This window comes from Rhineura floridana, chromosome 2, assembly GCF_030035675.1.
Source record: "Rhineura floridana isolate rRhiFlo1 chromosome 2, rRhiFlo1.hap2, whole genome shotgun sequence".
Lineage (NCBI taxonomy): Eukaryota > Metazoa > Chordata > Lepidosauria > Squamata > Rhineuridae > Rhineura > Rhineura floridana.
The window spans coordinates 45,635,235-45,654,715 of NC_084481.1; the positions used below are offsets into that span (position 1 = coordinate 45,635,235).

The 19,481-nt window shown below is 40.4% G+C and overlaps 1 protein-coding gene across 4 annotated transcripts in view; it reads right to left on the minus strand.

The window, feature by feature from the left end:
• Positions 1–19,481, minus strand: part of UBR3 (ubiquitin protein ligase E3 component n-recognin 3) — a 172,366-nt gene that overhangs the window by 128,155 nt on the left and 24,730 nt on the right. For all 4 annotated transcript variants that reach the window (XM_061608528.1, XM_061608527.1, XM_061608526.1 and 1 more), the window contains exons 7-15: positions 15,479–15,609; positions 13,277–13,505; positions 11,955–12,134; positions 9,442–9,575; positions 3,744–3,830; positions 2,387–2,452; positions 2,202–2,291; positions 1,235–1,363; positions 1,083–1,135 (exon numbers count right to left, since the gene is read on the minus strand). In XM_061608528.1, coding sequence (XP_061464512.1) covers positions 1,083–1,135; positions 1,235–1,363; positions 2,202–2,291; positions 2,387–2,452; positions 3,744–3,830; positions 9,442–9,575; positions 11,955–12,134; positions 13,277–13,505; positions 15,479–15,609 — 1,099 coding nt within the window. The remainder of the gene's footprint in view (positions 1–1,082; positions 1,136–1,234; positions 1,364–2,201; positions 2,292–2,386; positions 2,453–3,743; positions 3,831–9,441; positions 9,576–11,954; positions 12,135–13,276; positions 13,506–15,478; positions 15,610–19,481) is intronic.

Sequence of the window (19,481 nt, forward strand, 5' to 3'; positions counted from 1 at the left end):
CTCTCAGCACCCTTCACAAACTACACTTCCCAGGATTCTTTGAGGGAAGCCATGACTATCTAAAGTGAAATAAAGATCTGGCGTGGGTATGGCCCCTTGATTAGGCAAACCCAGCAGCTGTGAGTCTGGCTTTGAAAACACTGACAGTTGGTTCTTACTGAGCATGCCCAACATTATCATTGAGTTCAAGCCAAAATTTCTTAATTAAAAATCAGCCAGGCATTTTTTAAAACTTTTAAACTGCAGAGGATGAAGGTTAGAGTATGGGGCAAGGTGAACATGACTGATTTTTAATTAATTTCAACAGATTATGAGAACTCTGACAGAAAAAAGTCCAACAAGGGTCTGGTTTTTCTCTCTCTCTTTTTATACTTTGAACTCTCGATTCTCTCTGACTGTTTTGTGTATCACCATGAAAATGTAAAGGGTTGTTAAGCATTTCTGAGTTCAGGACTATAAGTTTGGTATGGTTTTGTTTTGAAATGAGCTTATGGGAAGGATCAGAATGGCATGGGGGTTAATTTCAATTTATCATTGCGGAATGCAAAAAATCCATGCTGACCACTCTCATGGCTGTATAAATAACCCATTCAAAATTTTCACTTTCCTCAATGCGGGGAAGTGCTGTTGATGCAAAAAACAGCTCCCCTTCTGGGGGAGTTTCTGGAGTGTTAAAGTCCCACCTCCACCTATACTACAGGTCCTAATCCAGACTGTGGAGGCAAAAAATGTTTTCATTTACTCTCCATCTATTCCATCTGTACCAGAAATTAAGATAATCAGAACAACTAAATACAAGTAAGAACTTTGTAGCCCTGGTTTTCCTTCACCTTCTATTTTCAAGGAATAATCCTGTAGATATTTAAAATATCATGAGAAATGTAACTGTAAGATGTATTGTAGACATTTTTACCATGTCCATAGGAAAAACAGAATAGTGATAGAAATAATTCTACACACTTGCTGTCTCTTTTCCACAATCATATGGTGCATGTAAACCACAAGGGCATTAGTCAAAATGTTGAATTGTCTTATTACTCATACATTGTTTATATGGTATGTTCTTTTACTCAGTATCTTACCTTTCAAAAACTGAGGAAATGAAATAATCTGGGTCAATTCTTGAAGCACAGACCTGTTTTTCAAAACAGGAAAAAAGTGTATTATGTTAGTCACCACCATTTAGCTATCTAACAACATAGAGCAGATGAGGTCACAAAAAGTACTGACCTACCTGCAACAGATAAATGTCAGGATCAATCATGGAATTACAGAAGTGAGACTGCACGTAAGTCATGGCTTGTCCTTTAATCTGCAGGCCATTCCTTACCCACATATTACTATGAATTTCAGAGAGGCTTGCCTACCAAAAAGAGCAAAAGAAAACTGTTTCAGCCCAATATGCGATTTGTTGCTCAGGCATACTTTTTCAGTTTCAAAAACAAAGGATAAGTTAAGAACATATTTTTGAAATAAATCATACAGCTTTTGCAGAATATTTCAGTCAATGACGGTATATTAGACTTCTAGGATACTGCTAAGCCATTAGGGCAAACATAGCATTATTTCTGGTGTCTGGTTTTCACCAATAACTATGAAGGATGCCATCCAGAGACAGCATCAGCATAACGAAAGACCTAATCATTAAGTGCAGCCACTGAACAGCTGTTCCATCGGATCTAGATGTTTTCATTCATTGCATTTCTGCTGCTCATCCTTTTCTGTGTTGTTTTCGTCTTATCTTTTTGCCTTCACTGTACCCCTTGCTAACTCAATAGGATTACTGAATCATTTCTGTCTCCTTATTATGCCTGTGTATGGAAAACAAGGAATGCTGTTTATACAAGGCTAGAATGAATTTGTATAGCTAATCTATGTGAGACCAATGGTTGTGATCCAATGTAGTACAGGCAAAATCCACTCATGCAGTGGAGCTTTTCCTTCCTCTCCTCTTCCCTCCCCGCCCTCACAATATCCCCTATCTGCTCTAGAGGACTGAGAGATACACCAAAACATATTTTGGTACCAAGAGCCTGAAGGGGAGAGAAAAGAAACAAATCCCACTGTGCAAGCAGATTTCTGTTGTGCAAGTGGGAAGACTTCGCTAGATGTTAGCGTCTGTCTCCGACGTTTAACTGTGATGACCACTTTAAACATCACAAAACTGATAGATACCAAGGAAAAATTCTTGGCCAACTTACCTGAATTTGGAGTGGATGAACCATTAGCTTCATCAACATTTCCTGGTCTGGAAGAAGGGAATCCAGATCTAGTTCTTGGCATTTGACAGCCTACAAACAAAAATATGTACATATTTGATCAGGCCATAAACTACAAGTCTACATAAAGAATTCCCCTTTCTCCCTTGCAAACACCTTCCACCTACCTTACTCAGAAACATAGCATAGTAACGATGTAGTGGCAGATGAAAAGTGACCTGATTAGGAGTAGGCTGCAATGAAAACAAATGATATTCACAATTCAAAAGAATAAACCATTCTACTTTATGCACTATTAAACCATTTTCTATTTCCTCTGTTCTGGTTTCTGGGAAAAACTAGAATACCACAGACAGAAGAATTTACACATGTGCATATATATATATCCACTTGCTCTTCGATGCTTCTAAAATCCATGCCATCTCATCACAACTGCTCTAAATACAGACACCCCAGAAAACAGATTTATTTATTTACATTTATACTCTGCCTTTCTTTTCATGATAGAAACCCAAGGCGGCTCACATATGGTTCCCAGGCAGTCTCCCACCCAGGCACTGACCAGACCTGACCCTGCTTAGCTTCAATAGGGTGCTGGCCTCATGTGCCTTCAGACCATAGCCTGGTTCATAGTCTCTGATTCAGCATGGACACCTGGACTTTAAAGGGAAAATGTGAAGATGCACAAGGGAAAGTATATTGATCAATGTTGATTAGGAATGGTGTAAAATATTTAAATAAAAAAGTAATGCCATTATTCTTGTAGTCTGAAATTGTACTTGGGTGATCAGAAACTCTCTATCTATAAAAGCTTGTTTCCATCGTTCCACACTTAATGCGGTGAAGAAACAGAACTAGGGATAAGGCTACGTGGAGCGTAACAGGTTAGCCAACCACCTCAGGGAAGTCTTTGAGTACTCCCCTTTATTTTCTTTATCTCCCCTTTATAAAAATGAATGATGGCAATTCACTACAGGGGGAAAATGTGAACCTGAGCTGGAACATTTACTGCTGTAGGGGCAAAAACTACCCTCCTCCCACGACACTGGGTGGCTTGGCTCTCACAGACAGGGAACCTCTTGAACAAGAGGGGGTACAGTGGGATGGGAGTGCATGCAGTACAGACATTCTCTCTGCACACATACCCCATATGTCAGGACAACAAGCATATTGCTAGTTTATTAGAATCCTGTGAATTCCTGCTCTAACTTGATTATTTTAAAAGATATCTTCGGAGAAAAATTTTTAAACCCCATGCACAGCATATCCAAATGAATATTTTCCAAACATGGCCACCAGAGCAAAGCACATTCCTCACATGCCCAGCTTTTGAGAGTGCAGAAACGCTCCAAAACACATGCAAGAACAAGTCAAATCAACATTTCTGGGCTTCTGGTTTGCAGGCTATTTTTTTTAGAGGGCATCCCATTTTAATTCCAATGGTGGTGCGAAGGGAAGGCACTTCCAAATTTTAATACAGGTCTTTTCCCACAATGCAAAGTTAAATACATTATACACACAAACCTCATCCACAAAGTTGATTGCGTCAAACCAGTCCTGAAGTGCTTCTATGCAGTATCTAACAACATTTCGGGTGTACTCTTGTGTCTCCTGAAGTAGGATATAAATGTTGCACAAACTGAAAAATGAACTCTCTCTGAAGTTAAAAAACAAAGAAAAATAAACTAGAGGGTGCAAGCTTCCCTCTTTTCTCCTCTCTAAAGTACAGTTTGGGACAGAGTTGTCTATATTACATAAACTAGTCATAAACTAGAGATTCAATCAGCAGCGCTGAGTAGCAGGTGGCAAAACATATCCCACCAAGAGGGAGTCTGTTAGTGATTTGTTATTTGGCCCCTGAAATTGTACCTAGAAATGAACCTCAGAGTTGCATGTTTTACCCTCTGTTCCCTCACTGTGAGAAAAAAGTAGTGGGAAAACTAGGACATCCCCCATTTGTTTGAATGCAGCCTCTCCTAGACTCTATATGAAAGAATGAATGAATGAATGAATGAATGCTTATATTTCGGTCACAGACCAGCCATTGTATCACTAATTCCAGTACAAAAAATTGGATCATACACAAAAACTTGGAATACAAATGGGTTAATATAAAAGAATTTACAATTTACAATTAAAATTTAAAAACATACAAAATTGGCTAAAAAAATAAAAAAATTAACCAAGATCCATAACCATTTTCCTACACTTGATAGCTGCTGCACAGAATCTGGCCACGTTACTAGTGACCCAGGGGATTTTATCTGCTAACATAAAGGAGGAATAATCAGATTCCCAAACCACAGGGAATGCTTGTAAGATTGGGGTGATGAAAGCAAGGCGGATGTCCCTGTAGACGGAGCAATGTAAAAGGACATGTCCTATTGACTCCACCTCCCCGTTATCACATGGGCAGACTCAATCACCATGGGGGACTCCGTTGTATCTTCCCTCCAACAAAGCAGAAGGCAAGACATTGTGTCTGGCTAGGGTAAATGCCTTTCTATATTTTACAATAGTTAGATCTACAAGGTAATTTGCCGGTAGAAATACCCTACGAGTCAGGCCAGGATTAGGATATGCCGCCAGCAAACTCAGATTGGTTTGAAGCTCAATGTCCTTTATCCGTTGGGAGATAAGCATTTTGGCCTTAGTTAGCCCGAGTTTAATAAGCATCTCTGGAGAGAAACCTAAGGCGTATATTTTCTTATACACCATCCGCTTCCATTTTGACTGGAAGGGGTCTTCTAATGTAAGAGGGGCTAATCCTCTTGGCGTGTGTGCGTTGTTGCGTGAAACAGCATACATTACGTTGGAGTTAAGTTGAGCAAGAAACTTCTTCAGAGCATTAGAGCATGTTAAGAGTCTTTATTAAGACATTATGGCCAGAGGCTTAAGAGTAAATACATGTAGAGTTTCTTCAGTCATCCCCCCCTCTGGTACATCTCTCTCCAAAGGTAAACACAAAAGACAACCTCTCAGTTCAGAGGCAATATTCAGAAGACCAGCCTCACAGTTCAGAGGCATAATTCAGAAGACACAACTTACAGATTCTGTTAGAACTTTCCCAGTCTATCAGATGGTTACCATAGCAACGGCCTTGGCAGTCCGTTCCCAGACTGGGCTAAGACAAAACTCCCCCCTAGTTACAGTTTTGCAGACTTGATGGAAAACTACTAGGCCTCATGCCAACAAGTCCCCCAGGGGTAAAGATCAGCTTTAGCCAGTAGCTGATCCTGAGGGTCCACACCCGAGACTCTATCAGAGAAAGTCCCACCTCTAAACGGCAAGCCACATTGGGGATACAAGGGGGGAGCCCCAGAATGGCTCTAAGAAATTTAGCTTGTACAGCTTCCAAACACCCGAAGTTGCTGTAGGCACAGAATTGCCCTCCATATAGCAGTTGTGCTATTATCTTGGCGCTGAATACCTGTAGCGCGGCGGGGATGTACTGACCCCCTTTGCTGTAATAAAAGGAGAGCAATGCCTTTACGCTCCTCTGTACTTTCTCAGTGGCATTGGAACACTGAGGCTTCCAGGAGCAGGAGGCGTGGAAGACTACTCCCAAGTATCTATACACTAGTGCCTGCTGGATCGGGCGATCATTCATTCGCCATTGATGTCTAACCTTTTTCTTTGTAAATATCACCACCTTAGTTTTATCGTAGTTTATTTCCAATCTTTCCTCGGTGCAGAAAGAAGTAAAGGCCCCTAGGAGCCGACGCAAACCGACACAGGTTTGGGACAATAGCACTGCGTCATCTGCATAAAGCAGTATAGACACAGGTGTATTTCCCAATTTGGGGGGATGAGAGTTTACTGCTGCTAGATGACGAACAATCGGATTGATGTATAAGTTAAAAACGGTTGGTGCAAGAATGCACCCCTGCTTAACCCCATTATAGGTACGGACGAGTGCTGACAAATGCCCCGCACTATCGGATCTGACCCTGAGGCTGGTGTTCTCATGCAGGCTTCGAATTAAATATAACAACCTTTTATCCATATTGGTGCTTCCTAATTTGGCCCAGAGTCTGTCCCTGGAGATGGAATCAAAGGCTGCTTTTAAATCGATGAAGGCCGCATATAGTTTCCCAGCTGGTGCGGTGCCGTACTTTTCTGCCAAGTGTTGTAGTAACTATCCCCCTCTCGTGGACAGAAATGAGATACCTCGAAGACAATGAACTGGCCCCGGCAGATGTTCGACCGCAGGGTTTAACAAACACAGTGGCTATCTTTCCCCTAGTGTCCTCTAATGTTATTTGCCAGAACTCTAACCTAGACTTTATTGAGTCTCTGGATGAGGGGGCAACGGATTGGGAGAGTAAAGGGGCCATAATTACCAAGACAGATTGTCTTAATGAACCCTGTCCTAGTAAAACAGAGGAAGAAGTATCCGCTCTCAATCGACCCAAACGTCTTATGGGTCAACAAGAGCTAAGCCCTTGTAATAAGGCAGTGGCCCGGGAACAGCTTCCTATGTTTAAGTGACCCTTGCTGCATCAAGCCCCTTTGATGATGCTCTCCTGGAACATTGCAGGATGGACAAATAAATGTTCAGACCCACTTTTTCTAGAATATGTTAGAACGCAGGACATTATATTGCTTCAGGAGACTTGGCTTGTTGAGGAACTGGCTCTTGGGGGTTTTGTGGCTTATCCGCTTGCTGCAGTTCCTAGCGTGGCAGGCGGCCGCCCTAAAGGGGGTCTAGCGACGCTAATCGCCACCAAACTGGGAGGTGCGCACAGGAGACTGGTAAATCTCTATATGAAAGAAACTGATTTTCAAATGAATGTATGCTTTCTTGGTTAGTTCTTGTGGGGGGGGGGTAAGAAGGAAAGATCACAAAAGCTTGAGGCTTGGTTCCAGTCTCACCCCATATACAATCTCAGGGCCAAGTAGGGATGGATGAGAATTTTGATTCAGTTCGCATTTCAAGCCAAATTTATCAAATTGGCACATTCTGAAACAGTATGAGAACTGAAACACAGCCACCTTCAAAATTCACACATTCCAATTTTGCAATGCAGTTCACCAACCAAACAATATTTACAAAAATGCATGTGTTAGAGGAAAGTATACATAAAAATGAATAACAGTGAAACAATATGAAAAAATGCATTATGTGACAAGAAATTGCTTGCAAAAATGTATAAATTGTCAAAACTGCCTACAAAAATGTGTTAGCAAAAATATGCAGTAAAATGCTTAGGAGTTTTCATGAGGATTTTTTTTAAAAAAATTGCAAATTGCTGCAGAAATGTGGAGGACTAAATTTAAGGTTGAAAAAATGAGGAACTGGGGAACTGAAATTGACAAATCTTTGTATTCCTAAGGCCAGGAACAGACCCTTATTTATGGATATGATCTGCAAGTCAATACCTAGGGGAGGGGAGATTGTTGAACCTACCAATAACAGTTCTGCAATACTGTGTAACTAAACAGCAACAACACCACAAATGCTGACAACGATTTTTTAGCAGTGTTACATCATTTTGTGCTCTCAAGGAGTAACTTTGAATATTCTTTCAAATTAGAGTCAACATCACAGACAATGCTTATTCATTGCAGACAAATCTTTTTTGTCAAAACCAAAAAAGCATTCTTATTTACACAAGGTAAAATCAAGCACCTGAAAGCATCTTCAGTCATAGGAAAACAGATTAACTAGCATAGACAAAATAATTTTACTGTTCACCTTGACAAATATAATTTTTTATTTAGAAATTTCAGGGCATTAAATTAAAAAAGCATAAAGCTTCCTTTTTACGAATACTACTCAGTTGTCATTTTCAAAAATAAAAGGCAGAAGACTTCACCATCTGAGAGCTTTGAATAGCAGGAGAGATCAGTGCCAACCAGCAACAGATAGCAGCAGTATCTATCGTAAAGGGGGGCAATATCATTTTTATCAGCTTACCCTGAAGTTTGGTGGACAGATTTTGTGGATCCCAACAAATGCATTGAGAACAAAGGATGCTCCTCTATTTTTGAGCTACTTGGCTCAAGACACTGGGAGAAACACACACACGGACGCCATAGCACTATTAATAGCCTTAAATCCTCACTACAGACAACAGCCTTTCTGGCCTAACTATAGCAGTGAGCATTATAATTTAGTCTTCTACAAAATAATTTTCCTTCATTATTCCAGGAAATTTCCTGGGAAATAAGAGAAGTCCTTTTACCTCATATTTCCCATTAGTATATTTAACTGAGGATGAAACAAGTGGAAATGAAATATTTCTCTCCTGTGACAAAAACAGCGCAATAATGTTACAACTGACCCATAATTAAATTTAAAAGATCTGCTGGGTTTCATGGGCTTCTCAAGAAAGTATGCTTCCACAGCACCTGTGTGCACAGTGGCACTGGAATAGATCTCAAGCTCACATGCCTTCTCCTCCCACACCCACAGATCAATGCCAGCACATATCTTGGAGATAGCACACACAAAGAGTTTCAGCAGTAGGGTTTCCTGCATTTGAAGAAGTGTGGGATCTCCAGAATTTGATGTTTATTTCTAGGCCTGGCAAGAGTGAGGAAACAGGCTAATCCAAGAGCCACTTCTAGTCTCACCCCAAATTGCTGGGAACAGCAGTTCTTATAGTCTGAACTAGCCTGCATGTGTACGCACATGTGTCTAGATAATTTTTATGTTATAGATTTGGAAAAAAGTAATGGGTGGCATCCAACTAAATAGATCGGCTAGCGCATGGATTTCTCCTTGTACAACAGAACTTCCCCACCTTCTCCTGTCACTGTACACCCCCTAAACTTGTTCTGGGGGTTCTTCCAACACTCTGAAGCAGAACTGGGTGGGTTGTGCAAGACACATGGGGAGAGGAGAGGGAGCAGATATATCTAGTTGGATATTGCCCTTTGTAAGCAAGTAATGCTATATATTTGGGAATGAGCGAATGCCCCCATAAATTATAATCTCTCCATTCTTAACTTGTCTTTTCCTACAGCTGACTATCTTAACTTTTATTCAGATCAACTGAGCTGGGGAAAGCCTCATTCCCCCATATCCACAGATCAATGCCAACACATAATAGATACCACACACAAAGAGTTATTATACTTGCAGAGTGGGTCCTAGGTTGTATATCAGACTGGCGAACACAAGATGGTGTACAATTTGCTAAAACGACATATTTCTTTTCTTTTTTTTTTAATGTAATCACTGAAGAACCAGAGGGGGGAAAAGAGCTCAACTTACCCTGACTTTGCAGTGTGAAAGTAGCCCCCACATTGGCTGGGCACAGGCCTCAAGCTCAGCAGCAAAAGCAGCATAGTAAGTTTGGGATTCAAACTCAACATGCTCATTAAGTTCTCGCTTGTTTAAATTCATACCTTAAAATATTGAGATAATATTAGAGCTAAATAGTACTGTACCGTTTTCACATTGTATACAAGATATGAAGAGATGTCACTCAGACAAAGTAGAAAAAGGTTTATATTCAGTAGGTGATGTGTATTTGACCAAAACTGCTATATACAAGAAGCAATAGCTTCGATGGTGTAGCAGAAAGAGAATGGTATTAGACTGTAATTCCAGGTGTCCATCTTAAGTTCTGATTCTCCCATTACTTTTTGTACAAGGATATTTCTCTCAATGTAAAATTTACGCACAGACAACCAGGTGTAAATTTTGGTCTTGACAGCCTTTTCATAGAGCAAAGATTCACAGTAGGTGCCCAAAATATCATGCATGTACAACAGTTTCTATTTGCCAGGAAGAACAGGATATAAATCAAATAATAAAATAAAATAAATAAATTACTTTCTATTTTACATAACAATTTTATAGACAATTTTCCCACCATAGCAAGACTTTTTGCCACACCAATCCGAGTGGAACAGTTATATGAAAAAGCTCAACACATCATCAGGTCCATGATTTGCCTTAAGCAGTTTCCTGGATTTAACTATATTTGGTACTTTATCACATTGCATTAATATCTTGCCATGAAATAATTTCAAACACACACAAAAGGAATGCTGGTCATTTACACCCCATCTATTAAAATATATATAGTTGGACTCGCAGCAGGCCCAGCATCAGTACTGGGATATTTAGACAGCTACCAGGACTGATGCCAATCCTATCAGGGCCACACTTGGCATCAACACACACACACACACAGCAGTGCTGCAATCATGGTGCTACCACACACACACACACCATCCCCCTGGATGTGCTCACCCAACAGCAGTAACACTTTTAGATGGGAACCAAAAAGTCACTCAGCTCCCAAGTGTATACCAGGCAGCCACCATCTTGTATCTCCCAAAATGCAATCCCCAATATCAGGAATTGCATTTTGGGAGATATACAATGGTGGGCCTACCCAGACCATTACCAGGTGAGCACATCTGGTGGGAGCAACTAGTATTGGTAGCGCTGGCAGGGGCTCAAGTGGTGGCGGCATGATGGGTAGGAACCCCATGATGGGTAGGAACCCAATAGTGGTGGGGTCCCAGTTTAGTGCTGGTGGAGGGTCCAGTGGTGGCACCATGCTAAGTGTTTACTGAAACCTGGTACCAGCCCTGATTGACAGACTGCATGGTGGCTTCTAGGGCCAATGCAGATATTTAGGGACTTTATTCTGTTTGCTAGCCACAGTGAAAGATGCTACACATCCCTGTTTTCTTCCTTGCCTCGAAGACTTGAGTAGCTCACTGAGTTCAACCTCATCCTCAGGCAGTAAGCCTCCAGTTTCTGAAAGAACCCCGATTAAGAGGGGGACCTGGTTATTCTTAGTTGACTACATTATTGTAGTCAGACAGTTAAGACATCATTGCTCAGTGGCATCTTAAGGGCTATAGCTCAGTGGTAGAGCACATGCTTTGCTTGCAAAAGAGCCCAAGTTCAATCCTAGTCATGTCCAAGTAAGGCTGGGAGAGACTCCCAAGGCCAAGGGGGGGGGGGAAGCCAGTACAAATTACTAGGGCCTGTCCAGAAGGATGCCTGGGACCCAACTATGTTGCATATGTTTTTGTCTTTTTTGGCAGTATCATTCTTTATCTATTGTTTTTGGCATCCATTGTAAAATCAGTGAAAATCAGTGAATAATCAGAAAATAATAATGATATAAAAGATTAAAGTGTAAAGATTTTTAGCTAATCCGCCCTTGCTGGGGGGCCCCAAATGTTTTTTTCACAAGGACTTGAACACATTCTCAGTGGCCCTGGAGACTCCTGCCTGAAACCTAGAGAACCATCACCAGTCACTATTGACAATACAGGGCTAAACTGACTAGTTGTTTGACTCAGTACAAGGAAGCTTCTTATGTTCTTTATTGGGGCTGGGGTAAGGGAGTGCACAACTGCAGGGCCCCTTCCTGTTCTCCTAAGCAACATTAAAACGTCTCCCCATAATAAAGCAGAAACCACTCTGAAAGGAATCATTTTCTAAACTTTTTAAAACAGTTTGTCCAGAACTACAGTTTTATGCTTTAAGAATATTCAGAGTTCTAACATTTTTCTCAATAACAGTGAAGTTTATTTTATTTAATTTGTTTAAAGAAGCCATTGTTTCAAATCCACCCTAGAAATCTAATGAAATAAAATCTACATTTGATGGTAAATTACAATGTTTGTAACTGAACATTTGAAGAATTATTACTATAAGCAAGCATTAGGTCACTTGCAAACATCTTTACAGTTTTCATCAATTTGCCTTCTGCCAGCCAAATCAAGGGCATATAGTTAAACAAACACATCACATACCTTGAAAAAATGATACAAAGTTCATCCATGTTACTAATAGTCTATGATCTTCCAAGAATTTCTTAGCCACACTCTGATGTGAAAGGATATTAATGAAGTCACTGACAAGTGGCCAGTATGTATTGTTCTTGAGTAGTGCTTCCCCACAGTTCACAACTACATGTAAACTGTTTTCTTCATCTAAAAGAAAAATAAGATGTTTTCAAATGGGCTATGTTCAAGGTGCTGGTTTTGGTGTACAAAGCCCTATACAGCTTGGGACCAGGATATCTGAAATATTGTCTTACCCTTTATATACCCAGTCAATCACTGCGCCCTGCAGATGAGAGCCTCCTGCAGATACCATCTTATCAGGAGGTCTGTTCCGCACAACACAGGAAGCACTACACAACAAAGGTGTAGTGGCACCTACACTTTGGAATTACCTCCCCTTAAATATTATCTTTTTGGCGCCTACTAAAAAAGATGTTTTGTTTAATATGTTTTCAAGGATGTTTTGGTGTTGTAATGTATTTTAAAGTCTGTTTTTATGATGTTTTAGAGTGGTTTTAATGCTTTCATTTGCCGCCCTGGGCTCCTACTGGGAGGAAGGGCGGGATATAAATCAATCAATTTATTAATTTAATTAATCAATTAAATAAATAAATAAATAAATAATGTACATTGCAAAGACCCCTTGCACTCCAGAGTATCTACCTGTTTCAGCATTTTCCCACTCACTTTACAGCTACACTCCTGTTTTCTCCTAAAGCTCACGGGGAGCCTGTGTGTACTTAAGTTCCATGTGGACTTCCAGCATGCAGTGAATGCTGAACTGGGCCTTTATGTCCAAGACTACATGTTACACATAGCCATAATTATCTTCTCTGACATTTTCTCTCTTTTACCAAAAGCAGTCTCCAAGTCTGCAAGTCTCAGTAGAGCAATAGAAGGGGACAAGAAGGGGGTGTATCCTTTCCTTTCTAGCCACTTTTCACTAATTGAACAGAACAGCAGCTGGAAGAGTTTAAAACAGACCCTCCTCCACTATATGCTACTGTAGCCCACAGGTGAGCAAACTGTGGCACTTGGCCTAATTTCATGTGACTGATAAGGATAGGGAAATGGGAGGGAAAGGAGGCAGCAGGAAAAAAGAGAGAAAATGGTGTGGCCCCAGCCACCTTTGGCTCCAACCCTGTCCTGCATGAAAACCCCAACAGATTGCACTCCCAACAAACAAAAGGTGGCCCAGCCCTTATGTAGCCCAGTGGCTAAATACAGAATAAGAATAAACTGTGCATGCCTCTTGAATACTCTTAAAGCAAACCTTTAATTCAACTCACCTTGCAGCTCACTTTTAATGAGGCAACTCTCCATCATATACAGCAGGACTGTAACCATAATATCAAGCAGCTGGCATTCTTCTGTCACTTGACGTGCCAACTCCTCATTACTGAACAGCTGGACGCTAATATGTACAATTCTGTTAGACATGGTATCAGATTCATGGCTTTTCTTCAGGGTTTTCATAATAAAAGCATAATGCTGCACGAAAGTTTTAGTAAATGCAATCTGTAAGGTATAAAAGAAATGTTAGCATTGTCATTTGCTTTCTTTTAAATAAGTCCCAAGAAGTGTTACTGAAAGAATAAACCAGTAGTTACACAAAGACTAAGATGCCATGTAATGCAGTTAATTTTCCAGCAGCAACAGCAGCAGCAACACAAACAAGAGTTCCATTAAATGTACATTTCAGAATGAAACAGCATCCTAAGAGGCCTTTCTTAAGCGCCTATCCTTTTAAACTGAAGCAGATTGTTTTCTCATGGCCTGAATAGATTGTTTAATGGTTTAACAGTGCAACCCAAAGATTTGCTGCCCCAGTAAACAAAGGCACAGGATGGGAAGTAGCATATCATAAAACTGGAACATAATTTAACTTTTCCAGTACTTAACAACATGCACAAAATGTTAATAAAGAAAAGACAACCACACAATGAAAATAAGGCTTGGGAAAAGACAGACAGGCCAAAACCAGATAACCCTGTGGCCCTCTGGATACTGTTGGACTCCAGCTCCCATCAGCTCCAGACAGCATGGCCAGTGGTGAAGGATGAGAGCTATAGTCCAGCAACATCTGGAGGACCACAAGTTCCACAGTACTGGCCAAAAAAAGAAAAGAAACAGAGAAGATGCTGTACAGTATGTACAGGTGTGGGTAGGGAAGTATGATGGGTAGAGAAGTAAAATATGCTTTTCAAGTACAGTAGGGCCCCACTCATACGGCGGGTTATGTTCCAGACCCCCACCGAAAAGCAAAACCCACTGAAAAGCGGAAATCCGTCAATAAAATGGCGCCCGACGCCTGAAAAACGCCGTAAAAGTGGAACAAGCGCTCTATGAGTGTGGCCTTACTCTAATTACCCTAATTGAAAGCCGCTGTATTAGCAGAATGCCAAAAATGAAAAGCGGGGCCCTACTGTATACAGGTTGCCTGTTCCATTGATTTCAATAGACTTTCGGTGTACCACACTCTGCATAGGATCAGGCTATACTTCTGCTAACATGAATGCTTTTCTAAATCTGTAAATGAGGACCAAATGTTCAAATTAGTGTCACCTGGAGGACACAATGGATACGTTTATGTTCAGCTAGTAGTATAATAAGCTGCAACATGAACAAATCATGCACCACTGCACCCAACCACTTAACTCCTCCCTTTTATCCAGGGAAGCCAACGAACAAGCAAGGAAGTCTTCAGTTAACTATAGCTTCCTGTTCCATCCCAACATGGAAACTATGGTTAAGGGCTTTGGAACAAGCCAGGATATGAAGTCAACCTTGAACCATGGCTTCATATACTGATTTGTTCTGAAGCAATTATCCATAGTTTGCTGATTCAGATGTAATGTAAACTACAGTTAACCCTAGACTTCCAGGTTTATATGCCAAGCAACACAAAGGGGAGGAGGACAGCTGTTGTGTGATGGGGCACAAGCCTTGTTCATATTGCAGCTTATTTAGCAGAGATAACAACTGCCTGAACTTGCACCTCTTACCATAAATGATAGACCCTTTAATAATAAATTTGAGGATTTATTAGTAAGTTCAAACCACTCAAATACTGAGAAGCCATTACATGTGTACAATTCTTATTCTTTTCTTGTGGGTTCCACAAGCAAATTAAATTTTACACTGTGATTCAGAAAACTAGAGGTACAGTTAATCTTCACTGTTAGCTATGAAAGACTAAGAAGAATAAATGCAAGCTATTTCATAGCCAACCATGAGAAAGCACCAGCTATAGCTATGGTACTCCTTCAAATTATGACATATAAAAGTAGCAGTCATTTTTACAGGTTTTTAAATCTGTTCCTTCTAACTTTGTACTATTTATATTCTTCTACACTATTTTCTACCACCAACCATGCTATGGTAAGAAGTTCTGGCTTTGAACTTCTTCCGTAACAACCTATCCAGTGCCACAATCAAACCACAATGGGGAAGCATTTTGAAAGAACAGAAAAGAGGAAACATACAAATACCTTATAATCTTGATCTGGAAGCATGTTGAGTAAGAAAGTTACCATTTTCTGGGGAAATTCATATTTTATTGTCCAAAATAATAATTCTTCAAGAAAACATTTATGCTTCAAAACATCCATGATGGATTGATCTGTACAAAAATTAGTAATAAAATTGAGGGAGACTATTAAAGAGTGATAATAATATTTCTTAACATTTTTCCACTTGTAAAGGAAGACACAAGACTAAAAGTTTGGAGCTTATCACTTCATTTTTGTTAGTGCTCAAGGAAAAAAACTAGATTTCAGTTTATATCTTCCATACAATTCAAATCATACGCAGCAACTACAAATCCCACTGTATGGACAAACTGGCAATTTTCATCCCATTTGCTCAAAGATTAAGATGCAATTAAGAGTTACTTGCAACAATTGCTGAAAATGGAAGGCTGGCAGAAAAATCCTGCAATAGTCACATAGCTGCATGCTGATCATTCATATTGAATAATTAAAGGTTATAGATACAAGGGTATACAACCTATGGTCTACAGCCTGCAAGCCGACCGCTGTGCCTATGGCACTTCTTGGTGCAAGCAGACTGTCAGAATTGCAGCTTTAATCAAATCCTACGTTTCTATTGAAGCCAAGATCATCCAAGCCCAACATCTTGCCCTAAAGTAGGTCTAGCAGGCATTAAAACCAAAGCTCACACTGCACCTTTGCATACAGAAGAACCTACCTCAACCTGAAAGTGCTTTGTTTAAAGTGCATTTATAATGTATTGTAAAGTAGGAGGAAAAAAGGAAGCTAGTATACCTAAATTCATTGTTTTTCCAACTGCTGATGTTTGAATGATTTGTGGGGAGTTATCTTTAAGGATAACAATTTGAGCATAATAATATTTAGAACTTGCACAACACATCCATCAACTGTAGCTTGACATGAACCATATCCATATTTATGAAAATGATATGTAAATTATAGTAATTGCATGCCACCTGGTACCTTTCTTCCTTTTTTAAACAGCCATCATTCATGGTTAGACCACTCTTTAAAGCTATAATCAAGGCCGTTCCTTGAAGGCTTCAGCTATTGCATAATTCTGTGGAATTCTGAAGGGGTTAACTGCTCAGAACAGTTTACACCAGTATTTCTCAGACAGGACCCAACAGTGCACCTTGGACCACTTTCAGGTGGGTCTCAGTGCTACAGTCTTCCCAGTGCCTCCTCACTTGCCTGCCCTGCTCCACAGGCACACCATAGCCTTTTAGTTGGACCACCACCAGTAAGTCCTTGCATGGTGAGTAAAGGTGGCCATGAGGCAGAGAAGTGGAAGGAGGAGTGAGAAGGGAAGGAAGGTCTTCCTCCTCTGAGGGGAAAGGGCCAGAAGAGATGTCAAAGGAAATTAGAAAGTGAGATTATCATGTAATAATGAATATTAACCTTTTATTATTAATATGATAACAAACAAACAATCTAGGAATAGGAGAGGAGAGCTATAACAGGAGGGAAGAAGTGAATGTAAAAAGGACCAGAGAAGAGAGCTGAAAGAAAATGGTAGTGGCTTCTTTTCAGCGGGGGCAGGGATGGTAGAAATAAGGTACAAGTTGAGAATGAAAGGAAAATGGGAGAAGAAACTACAGGAGATGGGTGAAAATACTCTGGAGTGGCTTGTGAGGGTGGGTAGGATAAAATATAAAAGAAAAAGCCTTATCCATGCAAACCCTCTGGATCAGCAAATTGTGTCTGAAATGGGGAGGATGAGTCACAATTCCTCCAGATCAGATGTCTGCACTTAGCTTGAAGAAAGCTGAGCCATGGAACTCCTTGCCCAAAGAAAAACACTATGGCAAAGAATTTAGCAATTTCCAAAGATGGATTAGGTGTCAGTAACTACCAGCTGATTATGCTAAACTTTGTCTCTATCTGCCACCATTGAATGACTGGCTCTGACCTTGCATCATCATTTTGGGACTGGTGGGCCAGAATAATTTCAGCTGTTTCAAGTGGCCCTGGGGATACAAGGTTTGAAAATCCCTGGTTTACACCAACATTTTAGGATCTGTACTATGGTACATCTGTACAGCAAGGTTCACAAAGATAATGCTTCTCAGTGGCTGCTTCACAGTTCTGGATTTCCTTTCACCTTCAACTTCATGTAACCCCAGCTGTGAGCCTTTCAGAACAACCAATTACATTTGGACTGGCTTTCAGTATTTGAGCTACATTTGGTACACAACTGGGTAAACCAAGAATGCTCCTAATGAACTTAGATTGTATGCATTCCAGGGGAGCATAGTTACCCTTACCCTAAGAGCAGAGCTGTGAGCCATATAATAGCTGAGGAACGACCCTGGCATTAAAGACCTGCATAGCCAAGGGGGTGTACTGGCCCCATTGGAAAAGAAAAAAGCAAGTAATGCCCTTACACTTCTCTGGGCGTTTCAGCCACATTATTTAATTGGGTTTTCCAAGAGCCAGAGGAGTGGAAAGTAATTCCCAAGTACTTAAAGGTGGAAACTTGTTCGATCGAGTGATTATTTAATAGCCATCAATGTTTAAGCCTAAACACTAAGATCTTAGATTTGTCGTGACTTCCGGGAAGGGTGACTTAGCCTGTGCCTGCTTTTGAGACGGGCTCCTGCCTCAAAAGAAGCTTATTCAGATATATCAGTCAGATTTTTTTTTTTTTTTGACTGATTAAACTTCTCCCGGGTAGGGAGAAACGAAGAGATTAACCTCAAAGCCTATTTTTGTTGGGACGACCAGATCTCATTAATTTATGGGACGAGGTCCAGCCGACGAAGGTGGGACGGATTTTCAACAACAAGCTCTATCTGATAAAGCGAACGTTCATCTTATCTTCTAAGAGAGAACGCACTAACAGGCAAGCACCCTTCTTTCTATATTTTTCTTTTACTTGACTTAAATTGTTGCTGTTTAAAAGAGATTTGCCAGATTGATCGGTTTTTGACATCTCACTGGGGAGCCATAACTTCTCTCTGCTACTCACTAATTAATAGCTTATCTCTGTTTTTGTTGCAAAAAGCTGTCCTGGATTTGCATTCTAAAGATATACACAGAAGAGGGATTTCTATTCCAGATTTTTATTTTGAAGAATATTATATTGTCTGAGACTACTCTCTTTTTGGTCTATTTTATTTTGACGAATCTGTTTCCTGACGACCGCCATTAATTGTTTCGATCCTGGGAACTGCATTTTGTTTACTTAAGCATGGAGAGATAAGGCTGTCTGCTCTGTTTATACTGTGATGTCACCAAGTTTGGAGTATTAACCCAATTGTTGCTGAAATAAGAAGTGGTTTTCCTATATTTTTCTTTTAAAATGGCAATTAAGAAAGTGGCTGAGAATCTGGAAATAACTATGTTTCAGAAAATAATGGATGAGATTGAGATAACGAAACAAAACCTGCGACAGGGTTGTAAGGAGCTGAAAATTGAATTGAGTAAAATGAAGCAGGAGATTAAAGATATAGGGGTCCCTGTGAGAGAGGTGACCCTGGAAGGGGTCCCTGTGAGAGAGGAGACCCCGGAGATTGGAACAAACGTGGAACAGGAAAAAGATTTGGAGTCTATGGACTTTAGAAACAAAATCTATTGTTTGGAGACACAGGAGATTAAAGACATAGGGGTCCTTGTGAGAGAGGAGACCCTGGAGACTGGAACAGGGGTCCCTGTGAGAGAGGAGACCCTGGAGACTGGAACAGGGGTCCCTGTGAGAGAGGAGATCCCGGAGATTGGAACAAACGTGGAACAGGAACAAGATTTGGAGTCTATGGACTTTAGAAATAAAATCTATTGTTTGGAACTCAATGTTATCTCTGAAGAAATTAATGAAGATTCTAGAGATAAAGTTATCAATGGCATGGATAATCTTCTGGACTGGAATGATGTGATGGAGCCCAATATAGAGAAAATCTATGGAATTAACTGCAGCCATGTGACAATGGAAAAACTTTCAAGAGATGACCCAGTGTATTTTGAAAAAAAGAACAGAGATATG